The sequence below is a fragment of the Natator depressus genome, chromosome 8, assembly GCF_965152275.1.
Source record: "Natator depressus isolate rNatDep1 chromosome 8, rNatDep2.hap1, whole genome shotgun sequence".
Lineage (NCBI taxonomy): Eukaryota > Metazoa > Chordata > Testudines > Cheloniidae > Natator > Natator depressus.
In genome coordinates, this window is record NC_134241.1 from 21,044,324 (window position 1) to 21,070,475 (window position 26,152).

The following is a 26,152-nucleotide window of genomic DNA, read 5'->3' on the forward strand; positions in this document are numbered from 1 at the left end:
AGGAAAGCAACTCCCTACATCCTTAGTCCAACAGCATCACAGACCAAGTGATGCATATATCTTTGAAAAAGTAACCCTATTGCTTTATGTTTGTAGTGTTGTTCCCAGGATATTAGAGACACAAGGTGTGTGAGATAGTATATTTTATGGCGAAAGAGACAAGTTTTGAGCTTACACAGAGCTCTTCTTCAGGTCTGAGACACACTCCGTATCGTAACTAAATACAAATAAACATACCTTGTATTTAGCTGCGACACTGAGTATCTTTCACAGACCTGAAGAAGAGCTCTATGTAAGCTCAAAAGTGGTCTCTTTTGCCAACAGAAGTTGGTCCAGTAAAAGATATTACCTCACCCACCTTGTCTCCCTATTGCTTTATGATCAGAAATTTACAAAAGTAAAGCAAATTTTAAAAAGGTAATGTGCCCTGGAAGAATTTAAAGCACCAACTCATTCCACGGCCTCAAATCCATCAAACCACTGGCTGAACAGCCAGAAATAGCAATGACACTTCTCAAAATCAGTGTTCTGTTTTTGAAGTTATTTATTGCTTTATAGAAACTTGTGTTAACTGTTCATTATTAAAAGTCTCCATTTTGCTGTGGGTACTTCCATACTAACAAATACAGGTTATTGCCCGATTCAAAGACCAGCCTCAAGACACTCTTCTCCGCCTCTTTTCTTCTAGTGTATATGTCTACTGGGTGGGTTTTTTAGGGATTAATGTTTTGGAAGTCAGGTAGTATCTGACTAGCCAAAGGGAAATAATGATGGCTGCATATGGGCCCTTATACAGTGCTTATTTAGAGCAGCATCCAAATACTAGCACTTAAACATTGCAGCTTTGTAGTGCGCCTAAACTCTATTGCCATCAGGAGGAGTCTTAAGGCTCCTACTAAGAGACAATGTGAGTTGTGCAAGTATCCCCATTTTACAGATGGAGAAACCAAGGTGTACAGGGTTAAGGACTTTCCCAAGGTGATGTAAGAAGACTGTGGCACAGCCAGTAATAGAACTCAGGTCTGCTAATTCCCTGTCTTGTGCTTTAGCCACTAGACCATGCTTCATTCCATCATTAAAAAAAAAGCTGATTTCATTCTCGGATGCCTTGACAAAAAGAGGCCAGTCTATTTATAATCTCAGTAGAGATTTAAAATTAACTACTCTACACGTCTGTGATGGGATAATAAAAGTAATTACTATATACAAATGGCACTGTCATGTGGCGCTGGTACAACCTTAAAAGGGCTGGTGGCACTTTGTAGCTAACTTTATATGTCCAGCCTAGAAAGCTGTCTGGTCCTGGATCAATAAAAGCTATGAATGTTAGTTTAATCACTGGTTTCTACAAAAACAAACTTTGTAATCCACTTAAAGAAAGTCACATGTGGCTTCTGGAAGTTTTATATTGCAGGGGAGGGCTCTTCCCACACTATTTTCTGTCAACTAGGTCAAGGCTGCATGGGAACACCAACAGCTATATTGATGAAAGGACATACTGTTTAGTCTGTCCAACACTGCTCTGTTCCTTGGCTGTTTGAGGATCAGAGAAATGATCTTTTTTGCCTTAGTATGTTCGAGTGTTGCAGTAAATGCTAACAAAAGGTGGAGTGTTTAAAGCACCAGAACCAATAGCAAAATTTAAAAAAGTTGGCTATCAAATAAACTAGATGAACTAGACATTAAATGTCATGTATTCTATGGAGTTGAGCTATTTCATAATGGGAAAACAAGAAACCTACAAACCTGAATCTAAAAATTCAGAATCCTGAAATAATTTAAGGCAGGGGTTCTCAAACTGGGGGTCAAGACCACTCAGGGGGTTGTGAGGTTATGATGTGGGGGGTCGTGAGCTGTCAGCCTCCACTCCAAACCCCGCTTTGCCTCTAGCATTTATAATGGTGTTAAATATATAAAAAAGTGTTTATTTATAAGGGGGTCGCACTCAGAGGCTTGCTGTGTGAAAGAGGTCACCAGTACAAAAGCTTGAGAATCACTGATTCAAGGACATTCATGCAGAGTGCTTCAGGTACTCCCGGTTAGTCTGATGTTCACTAACAGGTTTGTCTTTCACAGATACTTGCATGTGTTTGGTTCCAATTTATATGTAGTACCTCAGAAGGACACTGCCATCTTGAATCTTAGTCCATTTAAAAAAAAAAGGAGTTAAAGCAGTTTTAGGTATCACATTTGCCCTGGAGTAATTTCATTTCTGTCCTAATCCAAGCATCCTTCATTCCACTGTTGCTGTGTGAAAGACGCACAAAAAACAGGGAAAGGGGGAATTTACTATGCATGGCATATAGAAAAGGTACATACAAAGTGTGTTAAACGCACACAGTAAACAAGCTGAAATAGAAAAAAACATTTTCCTTTATTCTCAGTTCTACTCTGCTTGGGTATTACTTATAACAATAATAGCGAAACTTTTCTCCAAAAGTAATTTTTCAGTTGATAGTGTTCCTTTAAGACAATATCATCTTGGGTTTCTTAGAGTGGATTGATTTAAAACTAGGAATGTAAATATTGTTTAAAAAGTTAACCGTTTAAACAATTAAGATGACATTGTTTAATTGGTTAACCAATCAAAGGGAGAGGGGTTGGGGCTGTCTGGCGGGTCTGGGGTGGACCAGCGGGGTTGCTACCACTGGTCTGGGGCTGGGGGTTAATCGGTAAGACTAATGCTTACTGGTTAACCGATTAACTGTTTAATATTTTACATCACTATTTAAAACATTGATTTTAATCATGATTTAAATCAGCAAACACAAAAGCTTGATTTAAATCAGATTTTAATCTTGTTTTGCATTTTACTTTAAGTATAATAAGCAGTCATGGGATAAGAGGGAAAGTCCTCTCATGAATCAGTAACTCGTTAAAAGACAAGAAACCAAGGGTAGGAATAAACAGTCAGTTTTCAGAAAGGAGAAAGGTAAATAGTGGTATCCCCCAGGAGTGCGTACTGGGACCAGTCCTATTCATAAATTATCTAGAAAAAGGGGTAAACAGTGAGGTGGCAAAATTTGCAGATTATACAAAATTACTCAAGATAGTTAAGTCCAAAGCAGACTGCGAAGAGTTACAAAGGGATCTCACAAAACTGGGTGACTGGGCCACAAAAATGGCAGATGAAATTCAATGTTGATAAATGCGAAGTAATTAACGTTAGAAAACATAATCCCAACTGTGCATACAAAATAATGGGGTCTAGATTCGCTGTTACCACTCAAGAAAGATCTTGAAGTCATTGTGGATAGTTCTCTGAAAACATTTGCTCAGTGTGCATCGGCAATCAAAATAGCTAACAGAATGTTAGGAACCATTAGGAAAGGGATAGAGAACAAGACAGAATATATCATATTGCCTCTATATAAATCCATAATATGCCAACATCATGATACTGCGTGCAGATCTGGTTGCCCCATCTCAAAAAAAGAGGTACAGGAATTAGAAAAGGTAGCAAGAAGGGCAACTAAAATGATTAGGAGTATGGAACAGCTTCTGTATGAGAAAAGATTAAAAAGACTGGGATTTTCCAGCTTGGAAAAGAGACAACTAAGGGAGGATATGATAGAGGTCTATAAAATCTTGACTGGTGTGGAGAAAGCTCCATTTACTCTCCCTGTGATCTACTCTAGATCCAACTGCAGAACGTGAAGCAGTCATAAGTAAGAGAGCTACAACAGGGATTTGAACTATGAACTACTCTTTTTCTCATTAACTGATAACAAACTAGTATCAGACAGAACAGCTCTGGCAGGAGGTCCATCATAATTCCCAATGAGAAAAACAGTTGAGCATCTCATTTTACTTTCCATTAAAATCAACACTCAAATACCACTGAACGTGCACTCTTTAAGGGTATGCCTACACTGCAATTACTCAGCCCTTGCTGGCCCGGGACAGCTGACTCAGGCTAATGGTCTAGTTGATTGCGGTGTAGATGAGGCTCAGGCTGCAGTCCAAGCTCTGGGACCATACCACCTTGCAGAGTCCTAGAGGCAGGGCTCCAACCTGAGCCTGAACATCTATACAATTCAACAGCCCCTTAACCTGAGCCCTGGTCAGCTAGGGGGTTTTGATTGTAGTATAGACATATCTTAAGGGTTGTCTTTTCATCTACATAGAAGCATACTGTTTGGTCAGCTGTTCTATTTTACTTGTCATTCTTTCCCTTATTATATAAGTATCTTTTCCATTTGCACTGTGCTGTTCAAAGTCAAAGAACTGTATTCGTTGCCATTTAGCCACTCCATCACAGTGGAGTGGTCAATAAGGTAGACTGCAACATTGCTTGTGAAGTATCCAATATACATTAACAAGCACTTAGGTACCACTTTTCAAGTTTCAAGTACTCTAAAAACGGTCAATCTGCATCTATATGAAACATATGAGTCGATGGTCTCAGTATTACTGGACTTCAGTAAGTCTGTAATAGAACTATTAGGTTGAGAAGCAATATAATACTGAAAAAGCATGTAAACATCTTCAAGTTATATAAGGTTCTAAAATGCCTTTTTCAAAGAGAATCACATTGGCTAAAGCAAAACGTATAAAGGAAAAATCAGTAGAGGGACACAGCACTTAGGCATCAACATGAAAAGCTACTCTTTACTATAGTGAACCAGACCCAAAGGCAGAAAACATTACATAACTACAGTCTGATCCCTAAAGAGTGGGAATTATGCCTGAATCAAAAGCAGGCTCCTTAGTTCTGTTTAGAATTTTTTCTAAACGTGCATAGACAAAGTTTCATTTCTTTCAAGCATCTGATTTTGTATTTCACTTTTCTGTTTATATAGTTTATGTTTACCTATATTATCTGTGGCATGTTTTCTCATGAAGGGAAGGAAAATCCTTTACAAAGGTCTACTAGATTTAGCTGGTTTGCTTAACTAGATCTTTCTAAGGTCCAGCAATATATTTAGCATTACCATCCCCACTTTTAGTGAACACAACTGTTGCCTACAGTACATGTGACAGTTATGCTTACGTACAAAGAAATATTGCAAGACTGCTTATTGAAAAATCATGTCCCTAGCTAGTTGACAGTAGTGGCTCTCTACCTTTCCAGACTACTGAACCCCTTTCAGGAGTCTGATTTGTCTTCAGTACCCCAAGCGTCACCTCACTTGAAAACTACATGCCTACAAAATCAGACATAAAAATACAAAAAAGCGTCACAGCACACTATTACTGAAAAATTGCTGACTTTCTCATTTTTACCATATAATTATAAAATAAATCAATTGGAATATAAATATGGTACTAACATTTCAGTGTATAGTCTATAGAGCAATATAAGAAAGTCATTGTCTGTATGAACTTTTAGTCATATTGTACTTACTTCGCTAGTGCTTTTTACATAGCCTGTTGTAAAACTAGGCAAATATCTAGATAAGTTGATGTACCCCGTGGGAAAACTTCTGCATACCCCTGGAGGAGAACCCACAGTCTTAAGACACATTGTAGTTGACTGTTCCTGAACAGAAAGCTGTTGGACTTGGCAATGAAGCCCTTTCAGGGCTGTTTGATGAAAGATAAAAATATCATGTGCAGTATACCAGAAACTTCCCACATGACAGAAAACACCAAGCCACAAAGTTTAAGTCGTCTAGTTAAGGGAGTCAGATTTCAATTAAATTTTAATTATTATATATATATATATATATATACACACACACACACACACACACACACACACACAATGTGTGCTGAAAAGTTAAAGTAACATTGCAACATTTTAATAAACATAGATTTACCACAACCTTAATTATTATATACTTTTTGCATTTTCTTTTTGATTGCTAAGATGTATGTAAAAAGTGCTGTTCATTAAATTCAAATATCCATGTTAATATAATATTAAAGCCATACTGCTTTAAAGCATTAGAAAATGCTAATGTTATTCTATTTTTCTGAATTATAAATCCAAAATGGTATAGACTAAACTCCATTTTGTCATGTTGGCATTCCTAAGCAGTATCTTTTAGTGTTTTGTTCTTTGGGGCAAGGTGTGTGGGGGGGAAATTACCAAGATACAGAATTCTTTAACTGTACACAGACCATTGTCTAAAACATAAAGGAGGCGTAGTGTTGGAGGAACCAAGAGAGGGGCAAGGAGCTATGCTGCCTGGTCTCAGAATCGGGGTGCAAGGTAGCAGACTGGCCAAGCACTGAATGGAACCAGAGGGCAAAAAAAGATATGGAGGCAGGGGATCCATTTAAAGAACAAACCAAGAAGGCAAAGTTAAAGATGGCTGCGTGGTGTAAATCATATCAGGCAAGAGTGATGACAGATTATATGGCAGAAGTGGAGTGGCTGAATTCCTTAACTGCACATTTACAGACTAATTTTGGAGGTTTTGTAGTTGATTTCTTGTAAGTAATGCACTCTTTTTTAGTGTTATTTGGAACAGGGTAAGATTAAAATGTGATTCCCCCCCCCGAAGTCCAGCTAAGTTTGCGAACAACAGTTAGGTTACAGTGAGCCTATAAACAGAAAGCCTTTCTTTTAATAATTTATCGATGTAAGACACCCAGGTTCTTTGGCAATTGGCAGAGATATTAATTTCTAAAGTAAGTATCTTGCTTTGCAATGTAAAGGTCATTCAATCTAGCAAGCCTCCCAGCTGTTCACGGCACAGAATGAAACACCACCCGGGAAGACACTTGGCATACCAGAAGACAACAGGGGCGAAAAAAACCCAGCTTACTTGACTGGCTAATATTGACTATTCTCTCTGTACAAAGATCAAAAACTTCTCACTTGGAAAACCTGACAAGGATTCTAAACATTCTATAACTACAGGCTACCTGTAACTGAAAGTTAGCATGAAAATTAGGCACTATTTTGGGCAACAGTGGGCACGTGATGCAATTTTAATTCCTACATTTCAGAAATGTTCTGTGTACAAAACTTCCAGTATGGGCCTCAGAAAACAGGCTTCAGTCTCCCTACAGCAGGCAGTACCCCAAAGGTACTACCCGCTGAATACCAGCATTAAACTATATGTCTGTGTATATATAAATATGTGTACACCCCCCAACCATCTGTGGGCAAGGCACTAGAGGCAGCTATAGGTAACACTGAAGGGAGAATTTTCTATGGTTTATAATATTCCTCCTAAATTCCTAAAAATGTTCAAAGTAGTGCCTTCTTAATTACCCGAAGATTTTCAGATTTTTCATCTTTTTTGGCACTCAGTTAAACAGTTGGGATTTAAAACGTCAAACTCTGAATGCCCTCAATGACATAGGTACAGATGCTTTGCAAGAGAATTTGAAAAGAAAATTATTTCTTTTCCATTTGATCAACAAGTCAGAACTGCACATTGAACACGTGGGTTTCCGTAAAGAATGTGTGCAGACACATGTACATATACAAACAAGCACGTACACATCTGGATATCCACGCACAGCCCTACCCCTCCCAGCAACCTGCTAAACCAGCGTTTCTCAAAGTTTGGGTCACTGGGTCGCTCTGGTCAGTGCCACTGACCAGGATGTTAAAAGTCCCGTCAGCGGCACTGCCCAGCTAAGGCAGGCTAGTGCCTCCCTGTTCCAACACCGCGCTGCGCCCCAGAAGCAGCCAGCAGCAGGTCTGGCTCCTACACCCCAACCCTCTGCCCCAGCCCTGAGCCCCTCCCACACCCCAAACCCTTCATCCCCAGCTCCATTGGCATCAACAATTTTCTTCAAATGGGTCCCCACAAAAAAAGCTTGTAAATGGCTGTGCTAAACCATCCCATCCCTACAGAACCCTTTCCTACACTTACTGATCTTCCATTCTATCTTTAGGATGGCAAAGATCTAACAAGTCAGACAGTCTCTTTGCATGGCTTGCTGTCACAAGTTTCACATTTCATCTGAAAATGACAATTCATTTGTACCCTTGTGCAAAATTTAAACTGAATGCATGATCTAATGCTGTCAAAATATCTCATAATCAGTGTCCTGTATAATCCAGTCATTGAATTTGACACAGAATCCACCTCTCACTGCAGAAATGTGCTCCAGGATTCAAGCTTTCATTTTCTAAAACAATTATGGTTTGATTAATCATTTGTATTATGGTAGCACTCAGAAACTTCAATCAGGATCAGAGCCACATTGTGTTGGGCTCCACACATACATTTAGGCTATGTCTACACTACACAGCTTTTAGCGACATGGCTGTGTGGCTACAGCCGTGCTGCTAAAAGTCGTGCAGTGTAGCTGCTGTTTGTTGGCTCTCCTGCCGATCCAAAACTTCCACCCCCACAGAGTGGTGTTTGTGTTGTCAGCAGGAATGCGCTGTTCACACTGGTGCTTGCTGCGGCAAAACTTGTGTCTTTCGAGGGAGGGATGGGGTGGTTTAACATCTCTGAAAGACAAAAGTTTTGTCATCCAATTGCCAGTGTAGACATAGCCTAAGAGAGAGTCCCTATCCTACAGAGCCTAAAATCCAATACAACAGAAAAGACTTAACAAGTGAGTGTCATAGATGCAAGGGAAGGAGAATGAAGGTAATAGGGAACAGAGGTTAAAATGATAAGAACATGTGGTGAGAAGCAATCTATGTGACAATTTTATTATAAAATTAAATAAATTACATACCAGTAAACCTACTGATCCTTTTGGTTACAAAGAAAAACCTTCAAAATGGAAACGAAGTGAAAACCAGTGCATTGTTGTATTCCCAAGTCTGGACATGATCACTCCCAAAAGGATCATATACAATATCCCAGGTTAACTGAAGCTCCCAGATAGCCATTTTTCACGTCTGTCCCCTTGGGCTGTACTGTGAATTAACACTTCAGGCAAAACAAGGTCAGAATGTGTACACTGCCTATCAGAACTTCATGATTCCACTTCAGGCATGGGAGACTAAAAGTACAGCCTAACCAGAGCATGCAAGCTTTGAAGCCTGTGCTCCACTTCGGTCCTATTCCCCATATTTCCTGAATCCTCAATCATCAAATACTTAAAATAAACTACAGCTCTGATTTCCCCTGAAAGTGGGTATTCAAATCTCTACCTCTACTACCAACAATCCTTAGAAAAACTAGAACGGAACAAAATCCTGCTAAAATTAAAAACAATGAACATGAGAAGCAGTTTATTTCTTACACTGACCGCTATATGTAAGGAAAGAAGAGAACTTCACAAGAAGGAGATCAAAAGTCAAACTACAGATTCAGTAGAAGTGAAAACACATGAAATAGGGACATCTGAGATCTCAAAGCATTTGCAAACTCTACTAGGTGTTTTAGATGATGATCTTCCCCCGTGAAGAATCAATTAAAACACCATGAAATCTGCCATATACAGTTATCCTATAGACCAGTTATCCTATAGACAAACATGACTGCCCAGAAGAGGTGGTTTTTAAACGGTACAATAAAGCTGTACTGGAAATCACATGTGGGTATTTTGAAGTAACCTCTTGAAACAGAGCATACCTTTGTATGTCATGTCCTTAGTGCAGGTGTTAATACACATTTTAAACAGCATACATCTGAGACTTAGCTAACTAGAAAGATTGTATGTTGTCAGTTCCCTTTTGAATCCCAGCACAATTCTGGTTTCTTTCAACATTGGTATGGTAAACAGAGTAAAAGGTCACTCGATAATGACAGTCATATCAACAAACAAGGACTTCTAGGATATTGTGTGTCCCATAAATTTATTCCCAGATGGTAAACTATACTCACAAGCCTTCCATTCCCATTTACCCTGTTACTATTCTTGCTCAGGTTCTGTCCATCTCAGACAAACCTACCATGTGGTAGCGTTATGTTTGCACCATCAATGATTGCTTGTGCCAGTTCATGATCATTGCTCTCAAACGCATGTGCAGCAGCCTTGAGGGCATCCCAAATCTCCTTGCGGCCTTCAAAAGCTGGTGCTGTGTCCCAAAACTCATCTCTTTTACTGCGCAGCTGTCCATCTGTCATTGGGTAATCACTTTTCCATTTTGGTTTCTCTTTTTTCAGGGGTTGATTACGACCTAAAGCAACTGTAGAAAAAGACATAAACACACATTACTAAAGTCAATGTGGTTATATTTTAGTTGTGAGCAGCTTCAGTTTTCTTTCTGGAAATTCCGGTCCACTATAAGCTCTCCAATCCTGCACATGCTCCCTACGCTGCTCTAATTCCTTTTTCAAGGCTCTCTGGTCATTTCAAAAAGCCCCCCCCCCCCCCCTCAGGTTTCACTGTTCAATTCTTTCAGGGGTTTCCCTTCCACTCTTCAATTATACCTGCCTCTCTAAATGTCTAAAGATTCCCTGAGTGCCCTTGAACTTCTCTCCAAGCTCCCCTGGTAACTGTCTCTTCACTCCTTATGCCATCTGCTTCAGCATGCATGACTTATTCATAAAACAATAAAATCTTTCAGCATGCTACAGCAGCTATACAGTGAGAGAAGCAAATCAACTAGTAGCATCCCACTGTCACAGAGGCAATACTGCATCAGGATCTTTCTTTTCTATTCTGCCAGCAATGAGTTCTGCACAGGTTATGCTCCACTACTAAATATAAGAGTTTTATAAAACAAAGTATTTTTATTGTCCTCTTTGTACATCTTATTTCCCTTTTTGCATTTATTCAGCTTTTTAAGTATTTATGACTTCAAAGCTAAAATCTTAGTGCAGACACAGAAATCTCTAAAGAACATATTGTAACTTTACAAGGTTTCCCATAGTGGATACTTCATTTACATGAAATATTTGAGGATTTGCGTCACTTTAATTATAGCAATATTCATTTAACACAGAGACTGCTAAAAAGGAACTATAAAGGTTTCTTGCCATACTATTAGGCCTACTTGTTCAGTTTTTAAGCATTATGAAGAACCACCCATTATGTAAGCATGCGCTGGTGATCAAAGAAACTATCACTTTGGGTTTGTTAGCAATTGGCCCAGCAGAATCATCCTTAAGATAACATTAAAGAACCCTGTTTATTTTGGAAGCCTAAAAGTTTCCCCATCTTCCTAGGCACTCAGATACTACAATGATTCATAGAATCACAGGACTGGAAGGGACCTCAAGAGGTCATCTAGTCCAGTCCCCTGAACTCATGGCAGGACTAACTATTATCTAGACCAGTGGTTTTCAAACTTTTTTCTGGTGACCCAGTTGAAGAAAACTTTTGATGCCCGCGACCCAAAAGAGTTGGGGCTGAGGGGTTTGGGAGGGGCTCAGGGCTGGGGCACAGGGTTGAGGTGAGGGGGTGAGGCCGGGAATGAGGGGTTCAGGGTGCGGGAGGGGGCTCTGGGCTGGGGTGCAGGAGGGGATCAGGGCTGTGGGTGCAGGCTCTGGGGTGGGGTCAGGGATAAGGGGTTTGGGGTACAGGAGGGGCTCCAGGTTTGGGGGGGGGGGCTCAGGGCTGGGGCAAGGGATTGGGGCACGGGCTTACCTCAGGCAGCTCCCAGTCAGCGGCAGTGCTAAGGCAGGCTTCCTGCTTGTCCTGGCACCATGCCCCGGAAGTGGTCAGCAGCAGGTCCGGCTCCTAAGCAGAGGTGCACAAGCGGCTCCGCGCAGCTCTCTCCCGCAGGCACTGCACCCCCCTGCTCCGATTGACTGGTTCCCGGCCAATGGGAGCGCAGAGCCAGTGCTCTGGATGGGGGCAGCATGCGGAGCCCAGTGGCCCCCCTGCCTAGGAGCCGGACCTGCTGCTGGTCACTTCTGTGGTGCAGCGTGGTATCAGAACAGGTAGGGACTAGCCTGCCTTAACCAGGCAGCACTGCCGACGGGACTTTTAATGGCCTGGTTGGCGGCGCTGACCAGAGACACAGTGACCCAATGCCTTACATTCCGTGACTCAGTACTGGGTCGCGACCTGCAGTTTGAAAACCACTGAACTAGCCCATCCCTGACAGGTGTTTGTCTAACCTGCTCTTAAAAATCTCCAATGATGGAGATTCCACAACCTCCCTAGGCAATTTATTCCAGTGCTCAACCACTCTGACAGTTAGAAAGTTTTTTCCTAATGTCCAACCTAAACCTCCTTTGCTGCAATTTAAGCCCATTGCTTCTTGTCCTATGCTCAGAGTTGAAGAACAACAATTTCTCTCCCTCCTCCTTGTAACAACCTTTTATGTACTTGAAAACTTATGTCCCCTCTCAGTCTTCTCTTCTCCAGACTAAACTAACCTAATTTTTTCAATCTTCCCTCACAAATCATGTTTTCTAGACCTTTAATCATTTTTGTTGCTCTTCTCTGGACTTTCTCCAATTTGTACACATCTTTCCTGAAATGTGGCGCCCAGAATTGGATACAATAGTCCAGTTGAGGCCTAATCAGCGCAGAGTAGAGCGGAAGAATTACTCCTCGTGTCTTTCTTACAACTCTCCTGCTAATGCATCCCAGAATGATGTTTGCTTTTTTTGCAACAGCGTTACACTGTTGACTCATATTTAGCTTGTGATCCACTATGACCCCCAGATCCCTTTCCACAGAACTCCTTCCTAAGCAGTCATTCCCCATTTTGTATGTGTGCAACTGATTGTTCCTTCAAAAGTGGAGTACTTTGCATTTGACTTTATTGAATTTCATCCTATTTACTTCAGACCATTTCTCTAGTTTGTCCAGATAATTTTGAATTATAATCCTATCCTCCAAAGCATTTGCAACCCCTCCCAGCTTGGTATCATCTGCAAACTTTTTAAGTGTACTCTCTTGCCTTTATCTAAATCACTGATGAAGATATTGAACAGAACTGGACCCTGTGAGACCCCACTCATTATGCCCTTCCAGCATGACTGTGAACCACTGAAAACTACTCTCTGGGAAATGTTTTCCAACCAGTTATACAGCCCCCTTATAGTAGTTCCATCTAGGTTGCATTTCCTTAGTTTGTTTATGAGGTCATACTGAGACAGTATCAAGAGGTTTACTGAAGTCAAGATATACCACATCTACCACTTCCCCCCTATCCACAAGGCTTGTTACCATGTCAAAGAAAGCTATCAGGTTGGTTTGACATGATTTGTTCTCGACAAATCCATGCCGACTTTTACTTATCACCTTACTATCTTCTAGGTGTTTGCAAATTGATTGATTATTTGCTCCATTATCTTTCCGGGTACAGAAGTTAAGCTGATTGGTCTGTAATTCCCCGGGTTGTCCTTATTTCCCTTTTTATAGATGGGCACTATACTTGCCCTTTTCCAGTATTCTGGAATCTCTCCCATCTTCCATGACTTTTCAAGATAATCTCTAATGGCTCAGCTATCTCCTCAGTCAGCTCCTTGAGTATTTGATTGGGACCATACAAATCCTCAGGACTAACTGGGTTTTTTCTAAATATTTCATAATATAATAAAATTTTGGGACAGCCCAGAAGTTGTTTTGGAACTTTTGCCTTGTGTACAAACTGCACAACTGTGAAACCTTGTACTGATCTTGGATTTTTTTCATTTTTTTTTTTTTTTTGGTAAAACATCTTCTGAACTGTAGAGAGGGCAGGGGCATGATGGAAACTATCTCATGAGAGGGGGGAAAGCCCCTATCAGTAAAAGTTTAATACAAACAGTGGTATTTGAATCCATCACTGGCAGTAGCAGCCTTGTCAAAATGGGTCATTTCCCCTGACAGCAGCATGGGAAAGCAATGAAAAACAACGAGAACGTCTACCCTGGTCAAATATCACAAGACTGAGTATGTAGTTCAGTGTTTACAGGGGAACCAAATGTCCTTCAGCCAAACGTAGGGATGTTTGTGACACCCTGAACCTCTCATTCCCGGCCTCAGCCCCGCACCTCAACCCTAGTCTGTCAATCAGTCTAGGAGACCAGCATATCATATGGTGGGAAGAGTCCCTTGACATGTTCTTAGTGAAGGAGCCTTTACTTTTCCAGTACTGTGGAAGAATCACAAACATCACTGTCTGGTTAGGGAGGCAGTAAAAGACCTAATCCGTCACCCCACCTCTGCATTACAGAAGACAAATTGTTTCTGATCAAAATAAGACTGCAGCTGCTGTGCCACTGAGGTCCAGGGAATACAGTTTCTGTTTAATAGAGCTGCTAATTATTAGTCCTTAAAAATCTCAAAGCACTGATGGAACAGGAGAAATGTTTATATTTAACGCTCTACAAATCTACATTTACAAGGGGTGAGTGACATTCCCTTCTTCCCATACTCTGCTCATTTTGGCAAAGATGATGGCACAAGCAAAACAAAACCCATGTCCCTCTCAACTTTATTCCACACATTTTAGATCAGCAATTTAAATCAGAATATTCTCCATAACCCCTCCCCTTCACACACACAGCTACAATTAGCTACAATGAAGACATTTTTAACAGGGGACCCACTAAGGTTCTACTGTACTGCAAAGAATAGGAACAATTTACCAGATTATGAAAGATTAGGAAAACATGAAATAATCTGACTCCCAATGGCATGAAATCACAACTTTCACTAAAGCTTCAAACAAATTGAAAATCTTAGTTTCTGTTATCAGTTATATTTTCAAAGAGTGGCTATTTTATTCCAGGCATGTCCCTTCCTTCCTTAATTCCCTTCACCACAGACAGGACTGTCCCTAGACATTGTGGTGCCCTATGCAGCACCCCCGCGGGGGCAGGGGCATGTCCCCAGGCCTCCGCAGGGAATGGGGAGGAGAAGGGGGCTGCGCCCAAGGTCTGTGGGGGGCAGGAGCAAGCCGCCCCCCAGCATGAGCCGGAGGAGCGGAGCAGGTTGGGGCCGGGTCACTCCACTTCCTCACGTCTGGTGATTGCAGGACTCCGCACTCACGGGGCGGCAGGAAGTGGAGTGACCCAGCCTCAGCCCGCTCCGCTCTCCTCCCCTGGCTCCCAGCCTTGGGACTTGGGGGCAGGGGGGAACCGCCCCCCAGCACTCACCGGAGGCACGGAACAGGTTGGGGCCAGGTCTCTACACTTCCCGCCACCCGGTGAGTGCAGGCTACACCCGATCCCTGCTGCAGTCCCCCGGGACGTAGCTCAGGGGAAGGAGTGGAGTGGGGGCAGAGATGGGTGTGGAAAGAGGTGGGGCGGGGGTGGAGACTATGGGGAAGGAGTGGAGTGGATGTGGGGTGGGAGCAGGGGCAGCTTTCCTGGTCCGCTCAGCTGGCTGGGGGAATCAGGCTGGCCGCTGGAGCAACACGCAGCTGCACAGGGCACCAGGAAATTTGGGGCAATTTGGTGCCCCAAATTTCCTGGTGCCCTATGCAGCTGCATAGTTTGCATATGGGTAAGGATGGCCCTGACCACAGATATTTCTCTCTCACTCTTGACCAGTGAAAGCTAGATGCTACTTTAAAACCAAAAAACACATGAAAATGGAATGCGCCTTCCATTGCTGGTGGAATGCGGTGGCATATACATGAATTATCTTCCTTTATAAAAAAAGGAGTGTTTAAATGGCTTTAGAAGATCAAATAGGATGTATTTAAGAAGCCTAATTTACTCATTGTCTGTACTGGCACTGCAGAAAGAATTCTATATCCACACACATTCTTTAAAGAATGAAGAAATACACCCAAGGTTATTGGTAGCAGAGTTATACAGTTTGACTTTACACAGCCAATATACCACCTCTTTTAAACATGAATTCAAAGTGGCATTCATGTTTTAGGATCTGGGAATGTTAATTCATTAAAATGAAACATTTACAAGAATTTCAGACAGCAAGGTGACTTTTCATATTATATGTAGGTACAGCAAACGTTCTTCAGATTAAAAAAAAAAACAAGGGAAATGTTTGAGTTGTGACTAAGTCAGATAACGACAAACTAAAGAACGACAAGAATGAAACCACCAGAAAGCCAAAGTAGCTCAGCACACAGGCTCTGTTGTCATTGCAAAACTGATATTCTTTCAGAAGTTTAATTGACCATATACATTTATTGCTTTTAGTTAACATGGGACTAGTGCCATTTGCTTTAAAAGTGCTATCTACCAGATTTTAGAACAGCAAACGTAACTGTTTACAAAACAGACATTGAGTTTGCTGGCAAAGCCAAGATATTAATGTTCCAACTCTTTGTTGAGCATATGCAGCTAAAAACTAACAGTGGCTCAGTCTGGAACAATGAAAAGGAGTACTTGCAAATACAGACTAACACGGCTGCTACTCTGAAATCTGGAACAATGGTGACACATGCAGTTCAGACCAAACAGATGTGTGTGTTAGTTAGGCAGCAGATTCTGAAATATTAAAAACAAGCTTGTTAAAACTTAAATTGTTTCCTGAAAAGTGGTTTGCAGACAACGTATGAAAATGTCTCTCACCACATAAACTTAAAAGACCAATGAAACGTGTCATTTTTAAACAAATGGCCAGAGCACCAGATTCTAAATGGAATCTTACCTCTGGCAAGGAAAAGGCAGTTTGGGTCAGTGGATATTTGCTTTAACATTAGCTAGCCTAATCTTTGTTTGCATATAAACCCAAGAAATGCTAATTCATCCCACAGGATCTTCTCCCTCCTCCCCCAAACATTAATTATGAAAGCGGGTTAGAGGCACTTCCTGCAACTCTTTAACAGTGCTTTTTCTACAAATACTGAGTCTTTTCTGCAAACAATCCAACAGTGTATTACAGCACTGGAATAGGCAATCTCTTCCCCTGTCCTATGCTCACATCAGTCCTCCCCCACTTTCCTTGGCCCCAAAACTGGTCTGCTCTACATGAGGAGGATAGCACGGAAGATCTGTAATTTCTGCCATTCTAGAACAATTCCATCCTGGCAAGATAGCCCAGTCCTTCCTACGTGGGCAGAACAGTCATGATATAGCTAGAGACAGAGTGGTAAAGATATTTTATTAGACCAACTTTTGTTGGCAGAAGAGACGAAGACAAGCTTTTGAGCAACACAGAGCTCACTTGTCTCTGTCTCTTCCATCAACAGAAGTTGGTCTAATAAAAGATTATCTCACCCACTTTGTCTCTCATATCCTAGGACCAATACAGCTACCACAACACAATAAACAACATGATCTAGCCAGTGATTATTAATTTCATGGTTTATTTCACTTTTATGTTGAAGTTAGGTCTGGTTAAAGGTGTCAAACAGGGAGGCTGAAGTCTAGCAGTAGAAGTGACTGGGTTTCAATATATCGAACAGATTGTCTATTTCTGCATCTTACTTTAAAAAGTTTGTCCAGCTTTAATATAAGTTCAGGGTGAAGAGGTCAATGTCAAATTTACAAGTATTGGTCAAGATACAGGCTGCTGTGCAAAGACATTTATAAAGTCAATATATTATTTGTATAGCACTGCAGTTTCAAGGATGAAAGATCTTCTTCCTCATGGCTAGCGGATACCTCTCCCTCTCCCCCAGAGACCCCTTGTCACAGAAGCCTTCTTTCAGTGGAGGCCGACCAGATGGGACTCCCCTTCAACCTTGTCAATGCTGTTCCTAGAACAGTGTGAGGAGTCACTGCAAACACATGAAAAGTGTTCCTTACCCTCCGGGGATTAGCCTATTCTCTCTTTAGTAGTTCCATTTCAAGATGCACCTCTCCCACAAGAATCAAACCCAGGTTTTATGTTGCAATTAGAGCATGAATCACAGGGCCCCTGAGAACCACCCCCCACCACTCTCTCACATTCCACACACACAATATTAAAGCCACTAAAGTCTCATTTAGGATATTTTCCTAATAGAAAATCCATCAAAACTTATTGTCTTTTCTAGCTAATTACCAGGACTGCTGTGAATTTCCCAGGTTCAGAAAACAGCATGAGGTGAAAAACAGCAAGACAGATGTTGGTGACTCTAGAATGCTGACTAGTGGGGGATGTAAGTAAAGATTTATAGTAGGTATATCTGATAATTGCAGATGTGAAATGTTAATCTCTTCCTCCAAGTCTTCTGGCTAAAAAGTCATACAACTACTATAATATTCTCTTCCACATCTGCATGCGCATGCACACACATAAAACCAAAAATGTGAACCCTTCTCAACAAAAAAATGTTTTTCAAGTATAAATATTAATCCATTGGACTCAAAGAAAATGATCTCCAACATGAACACACTGAAAGCGTATGCATCAGACAAACAGTCCCATAAGTAGGATTAACCACCACAGAACAAATGTGGTCTACCTAGTTTGCTTTACATTTTGTACAGTGGCGGATCCTTCAGAAGACTGCAACTGCTTCACTAAATCTTTGCTTTGGGCAAGTTATGGAACCTTATTTTTCAGGTGGACAACATGTTTCCAACCCTCTGCAGACTATCATGAAGTTTTTTTCCTCACTGTCATCAATTTGATTTATTCAGTGTAGCCGTCTGCACTATTGACTATGGACTTTTGAATAAATCCATCCAGACTAAAGCCCAAAATGGTCACCTCGGTTTCTTAAGTGAATTTCACAAATTATATGAGTAAAGTTGTTTCATTCCATTAGGATCATGCTTGCTAAGTCAATTTCAATGTGATCTAGTAATTCTCCTCCTGTGAGACCAGATAAGGGGAAGCAACTGATTAATCTTGACCAAAAAAAAAAAAAAGTCTCATTATTTTGAATACTGTTATCCCATTATCAATGACAGAAATTCAACTCCAACTGCCAACTTTACTTGTAGAGTACCAGAGTTGTGAGACACCTTACAATCAAATAAGATAATGTGTCTGCCCCAAGAACTTAATGTCCAATCAAATAATGAAAACAGACTATTGAAGAAAAAGAGGAGCAATTTTTCAGTGGAGGGAGTGTCTTAAGATATGTGCAAAATATATTGATTTTCATCATTAGAAGCAGCACAAGTTGCAAACCCTTAGTTAAGGGCTGCACAACACATTCCATACCACCACCCCATCTTCAATTCCTTATAATTTTGCCAAATTTTAACCAGCTGGGTTATTTTAACCATGCTCAGTGTCTGCCTCAGGCTGATTTTTTCCAGAACATTTCAGCAGAAACAGTTTGGTCATTTATTATAATGAGGTTAGGGAAAAATATTTTTTGCCCACATTAAAATATTCTTAAAACTGTCCACTGAGAAGCTCTAGTCTAGTGACTCCTTTCTTTGCAACAGGAACGTGAAATTTGGTAAGGGGGGAATGGCTGCCCTGGTGTCACATGCCTTTTGCTGTTCTCCTGAAAAAACACACCTGTTTTTCATGTTGCTTTTTTAAAAACCTATAAAATTACAAACAAAACCTACATGAAAAGAGCATTAAGGTTTCAAAGTTAAACACTTAACAATTAGGAAATGCCAGAAGTAAGGTTGACGATAGTCTGGGGCCCTGGTGCGCACGAATTAGGATAGCCTCTAATTATTTGATGACATAATTTTTTTCGACAAGACCCTTCCCTTTGTCCCGTGCACTGATTGGACAATCCCCACTGAATGGATAGCTATTCAATATATCTTTTTATCCTCAACACTATGTGGCTGCCTTATTTACTTCACATCATCAGACCCTACACTGAATAAGAGTTGATAATTTTTATCCTGGGTTTTTCTGTGATGCTCAGATAGTAGTATCTTAGTTCTTTACAAATATTAATGAATTTATCTTCACACCACCTCCATGAGGTGAGGCTGTACTATCCCTATTTTATACCTGGGGAATAGAGGCACAGAGATTAATGCCAAAATTGACAAGTGTCAAACATTTTGGATGCCCAATCTGAGAAGCGCATGACCTAATTTTTCTCACAGTACTTGGCATTTTATTGCACATTACATGTTCAAAGCAAATCTCCCACTGACCTCACTTGTAGTTGAGAGCACTCAGCAATTCTACAAATCAGACTGCAGGGGTCTTGAGCTGGGTACCCAGACAATGAGGAACATGAATGAATTTTTTGATTTAGGTGACTTGCCCAGAACCATATAAAAACTCTGAGACAGAGGCAGGGATAGAATCAATTCCCAGGGTGGCATTCAACTGCCTTACCTATGAGACCATCCGTCTTCTTCCTGCAGTCCCCTGCCTCATTCACTTCACACACCCCTTCCAACTTCCAGAACAATTTAGGCAGGGGTCATACAAACAGATTCATTCAATACCCAATGCTATTCACTCCCTGAGTACCATGCATCCTAAGCACTGAATTAAATAAAAATCCTGGCATTTTGTAACTTGAGTGCTTGACTTCACAAAGTCAAAATTATTTTATTTTTTTTTCTCCTGGGTGCAATATACATACTTCAAAGAACGTCAAAGGAGGCTTCACAGAAGCAGTATATTAAGGTAGCATATGTATGAAAAGGTGGTCGGTGGGCGGGGAGAAAGAGTGACACAGGGACAAACAAACAGTTACAACTGTTGGGAGAGGGCAGGGTTTTGAAGCAGCATTTTGGATGGACTGGTGGGGAGATGGAGGGAGACCCCAACAGAAGAATATTACAGTTGTTAAGACAGAAGATGACCAAGAAACACAAGGTTATAAGCAACTGAAATGGGAAGGAGGGGAACAGATTTTAATCAGTGTTCTAAAGGAGGAAGGGACAAGATCCAATGACTGCCTGGCTGTATAGAAGAGAGTGGAATACATTTGTAAAGCAGGATTTCATGGCAGGGAACCCTACTGAACTTGATAGCAATGGAAAATGGAGCTAGTGGGGAGGGTTTGGCAGAGAAAACTAAGTTCAGTTGCTTAAACTGTACACACCCAAGTATAATTGGTGAAATAATCACTGCATCCTCTCTGGGGATAAGTAGGTTGAAAGACAGAAAAAAATATTAGCTTCAAGAAGGGAGATAGGTCAGAACAGGCTAACTTTGCATTAAATACAAATTTGAAACAATTATGAATATAAATAATGATCAAGAATGTTATTTGAATACAAAATTCTCTTCCTGTTAAATTGAGGAGCAATTACCAACTCAAAGCCCTTTTAGAAAACTGAATTTATTATTCCCAAATTTCAACAAGAAATAATCTCAAAGAAATTTTTTCTTTGCCACTGAATAGAGTTGGAATAAAGACAGACTTATTTTAGAAAGTATTTGTGCCCCTTATTTCCCTTACATATTTTGTAAGATTTGATATATCATCTGGGCTACTACTAATTCTGCCCACTTTCTCATATCATCCTCAGTTTCAACACTACTAATAAATGAATTACACCACTATGGTTGAAAAACCAACCACCAAGACTCACTACAGAAATTTGGTTCACAAGAACAAAATCATTGAGAAATGTAAAAAATTTTTTTCCCTACATTATGAGGTGACCAGGTGTCCAGTTTTCGACCGGAACACCCGGTCAAAAAGAGATCCTGGCAGCTCTGGTCAGCACCACTGACCGGGCTGCTGATTGTCCAGTTGGTGGCGCTGTGCAGCGGGGATGGTAGGCTCCCTGCTAACCTCCGCACCACACGGCTCCGGGGAAGCCACTGGCAGGTCCCCCCTCAGCTCCTACAGCTAAGGCAGGAGTGGGGAACCTATGGCCCAGATCTGTGGTTAATTTCATCCAGCCTGCGGCACCCCCTGGCAGGGCTCGAGCCACAAGCGCTAGCTTGCCCCATTGCAAGGAAGGGGGAGGCAGAGCCCTGAGCCTCTGTGCCCCCCCCTCCCCACGGTGCTGGAGCTTTGAGCGCCTGCTTGCCCTGTTGCAGGGGGAAGCCCTGAGCCTCTGCGCCCCGCCCCCTCCATGGGGCTGGAGCCGCAAGCGCCTGCTTGCCCCTTTGCGGGGGAGGGAGCCTGCTCACTCCTTGTGGTGGGGAGCCCGAAGCCTCCATCCCCCCCGTCGGGCTGGAGCTGCGACCACTTGCTCGCCCCACTGTGAAGGGGAGCCCCAAGCCTCCACGCATCCCCCGGGCGGGTGAGTGGCCCACGATTGATTTTCTCTCTGTGGGTCTATGGCCCGTAACAGAAAAAAGGTCCCCCCCCCCCAGAACCTGCACCCCCAGCCAGAGTCCTCACTCCCACCCCCATGCCCCAACCCCCTGCCCCAGCCCTGATCCCCCTCCCACCCTCAGTCCCAGTCTCCTGCACCCCAAACCCCTCAGCCCTGGTCCAACCCCAGAGCCACACCCCCAGCCAGAGCCCTTACCCCCTCTTCAATCCTAAACCACTGCCTCAGCCCAGAGCCCCCTCCCCCACTCTGAACTCCTCATTTCTGGCCCCACCCCAGGGTCCGCACCTCCTGCCGGAACCCTCACATCCTCCTGCACGCCAGCCCCCTGAGCCAGCCTGGTGAAAATGAGCAAGTGAGTGAGGGTGGGGAGAGCAAGTGACAGAGGGAGTGGGGAATAGAGTGAGCAGGGGCAGGGCCTCAGAGGGGCGGGGCAAGGGTGTTTGGTTGTGTGTGAGTAGAAAATTGGCAACCCTACTACATTAGGTCAACAGCTTTACTACTTGAGGGGATAGTATACAGAGAAAGATCTCACAGATGTGGAGAACTGGCTGAAAACCTCAGCTGTTCGTTTATTCCAACATTAGTTGCCTTTTTTTGCTTTTTTTTTTTTTAAAGGACTGAATTGTTGTAAACAACTACAGTGTTTAGAGTGGAAGACGTAAACTGGATACCACTGAAACACTCTCAATCTTAACTGTTCTAATGAATTTTTGTTTTTACCGAGGGCCAAGAGTTACTATGTAAGATCAACAGTAGATAGCCTATGGATAGATCTACACTGAAAAAATCACAGCTGCCAGTTGACTTGAGTTCGCAGGGCTCGGGCAAAGGGACTGTTTATTGTGGTGTAGACATTCGGGCTCAGGATGCAGTCTGAGCTCTGGGACCCTCCCACCTCGCAGGGTCTTAGATCCTGGGCCTGAATGTCTACACCACAATTAAATAGTCCCTTAGCCCAAGCCCCGCGAGCCTGAGTCAGCTGGCACGAGCCAGCCGCAGGTTTTTAATTGCAGTATAGACATACCCTATGAGACTCAATGAGGTGTTCTCTTCCCACAGGCTCCCTGGGAGGAGAAAATATATGCACATACCAAGAGACTTTCTACTGAGGTCACTATGTTTCAGATGTTATATCGACTCATGGACTAACCAGTATATGAATTTAGAAGCTAAGTATAGGTCTGTGTGTGTGGCTGCTGGCTCGGGGGCAAGGGAACAAAGAAGGTAAGCAAGATAGCATTCTCTGATGGCATCTTGAGTGATCCATTCAAATTAATTTGCAATAAAATGTAAGGCACACAGTATAAAGACAAATGACAGGATGGGATGAGTTGTAAAAGTGAGTACTCCAGGAAATGAAATCACAGGGAGAAATGTTTCAGAGTAATAAACCTCAAAAAGGGGAACCACACACAACAAGCTCAGCAAGTACCAGAAATGATTTTTTTAAATTTTTTTTTAAAAGCGGGTCAATGAGATAGACACAGTGGAAGACAATGGACTATGCACTTGAATCAAGGCTTGCACTCCCCACAAGATTAGATTGCCAAACACTGCATGTACCAGTGTTAAATGATGTGCGTAGTCTCCACAGAAAAGGGAAATCAACCATCTGTGGCATCCTTATGCTGTCAGCCGGCGTGGCAAATGGCACTGTGCAATCAGAAAGACAGTGCTCACCTGTTCTCAGAACTAGGGCACAAAGCCAGGCAAGCATCACTATGGAAGTAGGAGGGAAGGATAAGGACTCTCAGTGTTTATCTGGACTTTTCCCCCTTAAAGGTACATTGACTGCAATGTACTGCAATGTACTGCAACAGTTGTTGCTAGTTGGTGAATAAAAAAGTAAATTATATTGGTAATTCTTAGCTGCTGGAGACAATTAAAAGTCAAATAAGCATGCACCACTGTCTTCCTGTCCATTCCTCCTTTCCACACACAAGGCCCTAAATCACTGCATAATCGGTTTGAAGGTTTCCTTCACAGCATGAGAAATAAAGCACAAGGGAAGAGGAGGGTGCATAAAAGTGTGGTGGCAAAGAGAGGAAACTGACTCAAGAGTTACCGGTAATTACATTTTATTCTTCATCCTTCACCACCACTATAGTCTCCTTGTGATGATCTGCCAAAGAAATAAGGCAGCAAGTGAGGGGTATAGAGCATGAAAGGTGCTTGTAATATTGGACTCACATTTGGAAGCAATATCAATTTTATAAAACAAAAGCCCACCTCTCAAGAGGAAGCAAGACAGCTATCCATAAAAATGGCAAAGGTCAGTATGATCTACCCATCCAGATTTTTATGACAACAGTAACGTTTGTGGTTCCAAGACATCACAAAAGTAAGTACTCAGTAGTTAAAGACAAATAACGTGAACTTTAAAAATGCCCTGAATCAATTTATTACAACAGGCCAATAAAAAAAATATCAAAGGGCACAATTCTCCGTTCTCTGGGTCAAATCAAGGGAGGAGCTCAAAAGCCAAGTGGCTCGGATAGAAACTGTTGAATTAGTATCAGGAAATACCAATACCATGTTTTCCAGGGGGTGAGTCTACTTATTATTAATTTGTAAACTTAAGTATTAGGGTTTTTTTCTAGGCCTGCCTGCTTGGCTGCCTGTCTAATGGCAGCACAATGAACAAGACATCTCTAATCTTCTTAACAGAACTCGCAATACGAAGTTCAATTCCTTTCTTCTGAAAGATTGCGACTCTTAAGGGAGCGGGACATCTTGCAGACTCACTACATCAAGTTCAGGGTTGACAGCCAACTTCTCTGCTCCTTAGTCTGACACACTGCTGCCAACTTAGCAGGCATGTTCTCAGCCCTGATGGGGAAGAGAATTATATGTATCCTACTCCAGCATCCTCTCATCAGCAGTGTAGGAACCATATTAAACTTGTAAGAAACCCTTGCCTTCCCAGCTATATTGTCTGTGTAGCAACACTAGCCTGTATGGACACACTATTTTCAGCATTTCTTCAACCATTAGTGCAGCTGCACCAGTGATATGGTGTAAGCGCCATGACAGATTTGGTGTAGGCATTTTCAGCTGTGTCATTTAATGCCACCTATACTAGAGCTTATAAAGTTGCTACCACTGGTAGATCTGTGCACATGCTAGACTGACACTGGGAAAATGCTACAGCAGACAAGGCCTTCGAGGAATGCTAGGACAGACATAAAGACATGTAGCTGAAGCCTCAAAACCTTTACTTGAACCACTTAAAATCCTGAAGTGGAAGTCTTCTTTTGAGGTCAATAGCAATCACATGCTCCTATTGAATGTTTGAGCTTGACAGCACTGTTTGAGCTTGACAGCAAAATGCACATTTTTACTTCTGGAGGGATGGTTTTAAATTTAGGATCACAGCTGAAAATGAATATGCTGGCATCAATGCAGGTTCTTTCAAGGGGGAAAACACCACACAGTACCTAGGACAATTCATTCAGTATAATTAGTAACCTCTTCAGGAATGCAAGAGAAAGCTTGCATGGAGATTACTTAAAAACTGTGTATTGCTTTGAGTCCCTCGCCAAGAATGTAATTCAGCAGTTTCATCAAGAAAACATTTTTTTTTAAAAACAGCATTAAATGCCTTTTATATCTTCTCATGGATTCAGTTAATAGAGAAGCGTTAGATGTATCAGATGGAGTTGCAGAGTACACAGTTCCACTGATTAGTAAATCTTATGCTGACAATTATGCTACTACCTGCTTGCCATTCAAAGCCAACAGCATAAACTGGTCTTCGTCTGCTAGTTCAGATAGTGTAGTTTTGAAGTCATGAATCAGACCATCCGCTTCCTGCTGCAAATGAATGCCGTGCTGGCCCAGGATTTTAATTGTAGCACAACAATCATTTTTATGAGGTACAAGGGAAAGGATTTAAAGAAAAAATAATTGACATTTACTGGAAGCTGAAATAAAACATATATCTCGTTAAAAATAACTTACAATTCAAGATGTTCAAAGTGTTTCCCCTGCATGGAAATGCTAACCACCACCAATTTGTGTGCTTGCAGCAAGATCAAAATAAGATTAAACTAAGCTGGAAGTCTTATAAAGAAAGCTTTGCTTTTATGTTGACCGAAACTTATAATGGCAGCATAATAGTTGAGCAACCAGCTCTCTCAGATTCTCAAACACACCGCAGAAGGTCAACAGGAATTCAGTGAACTGATAGGCAGGGACATCTGGTGTACATCAGGTCTATATTTTGCCACAAATTGAGTAGTTATAATATCCAGCACACTGTGCAGACACCTTTTCCATTTTAAAAATGAAAGCAATATACTGTTATAAATAGAAGAGTGCATTTAGCGAAATATTTTTTCTTTTAAAGAACTGCCACTGACTTTCCCATGTAA

General features: G+C 41.7%; 1 protein-coding gene across 1 annotated transcript in view; it reads right to left on the reverse strand.

Moving 5' to 3' along the window:
• Positions 1-26,152, reverse strand: part of UBTD2 (ubiquitin domain containing 2) — a 107,028-nt gene that overhangs the window by 45,909 nt on the left and 34,967 nt on the right. The window contains exon 2 of the mRNA XM_074960577.1: positions 9,764-10,000. Within this exon, the coding sequence (XP_074816678.1) occupies positions 9,764-10,000 (237 nt within the window). The remainder of the gene's footprint in view (positions 1-9,763; positions 10,001-26,152) is intronic.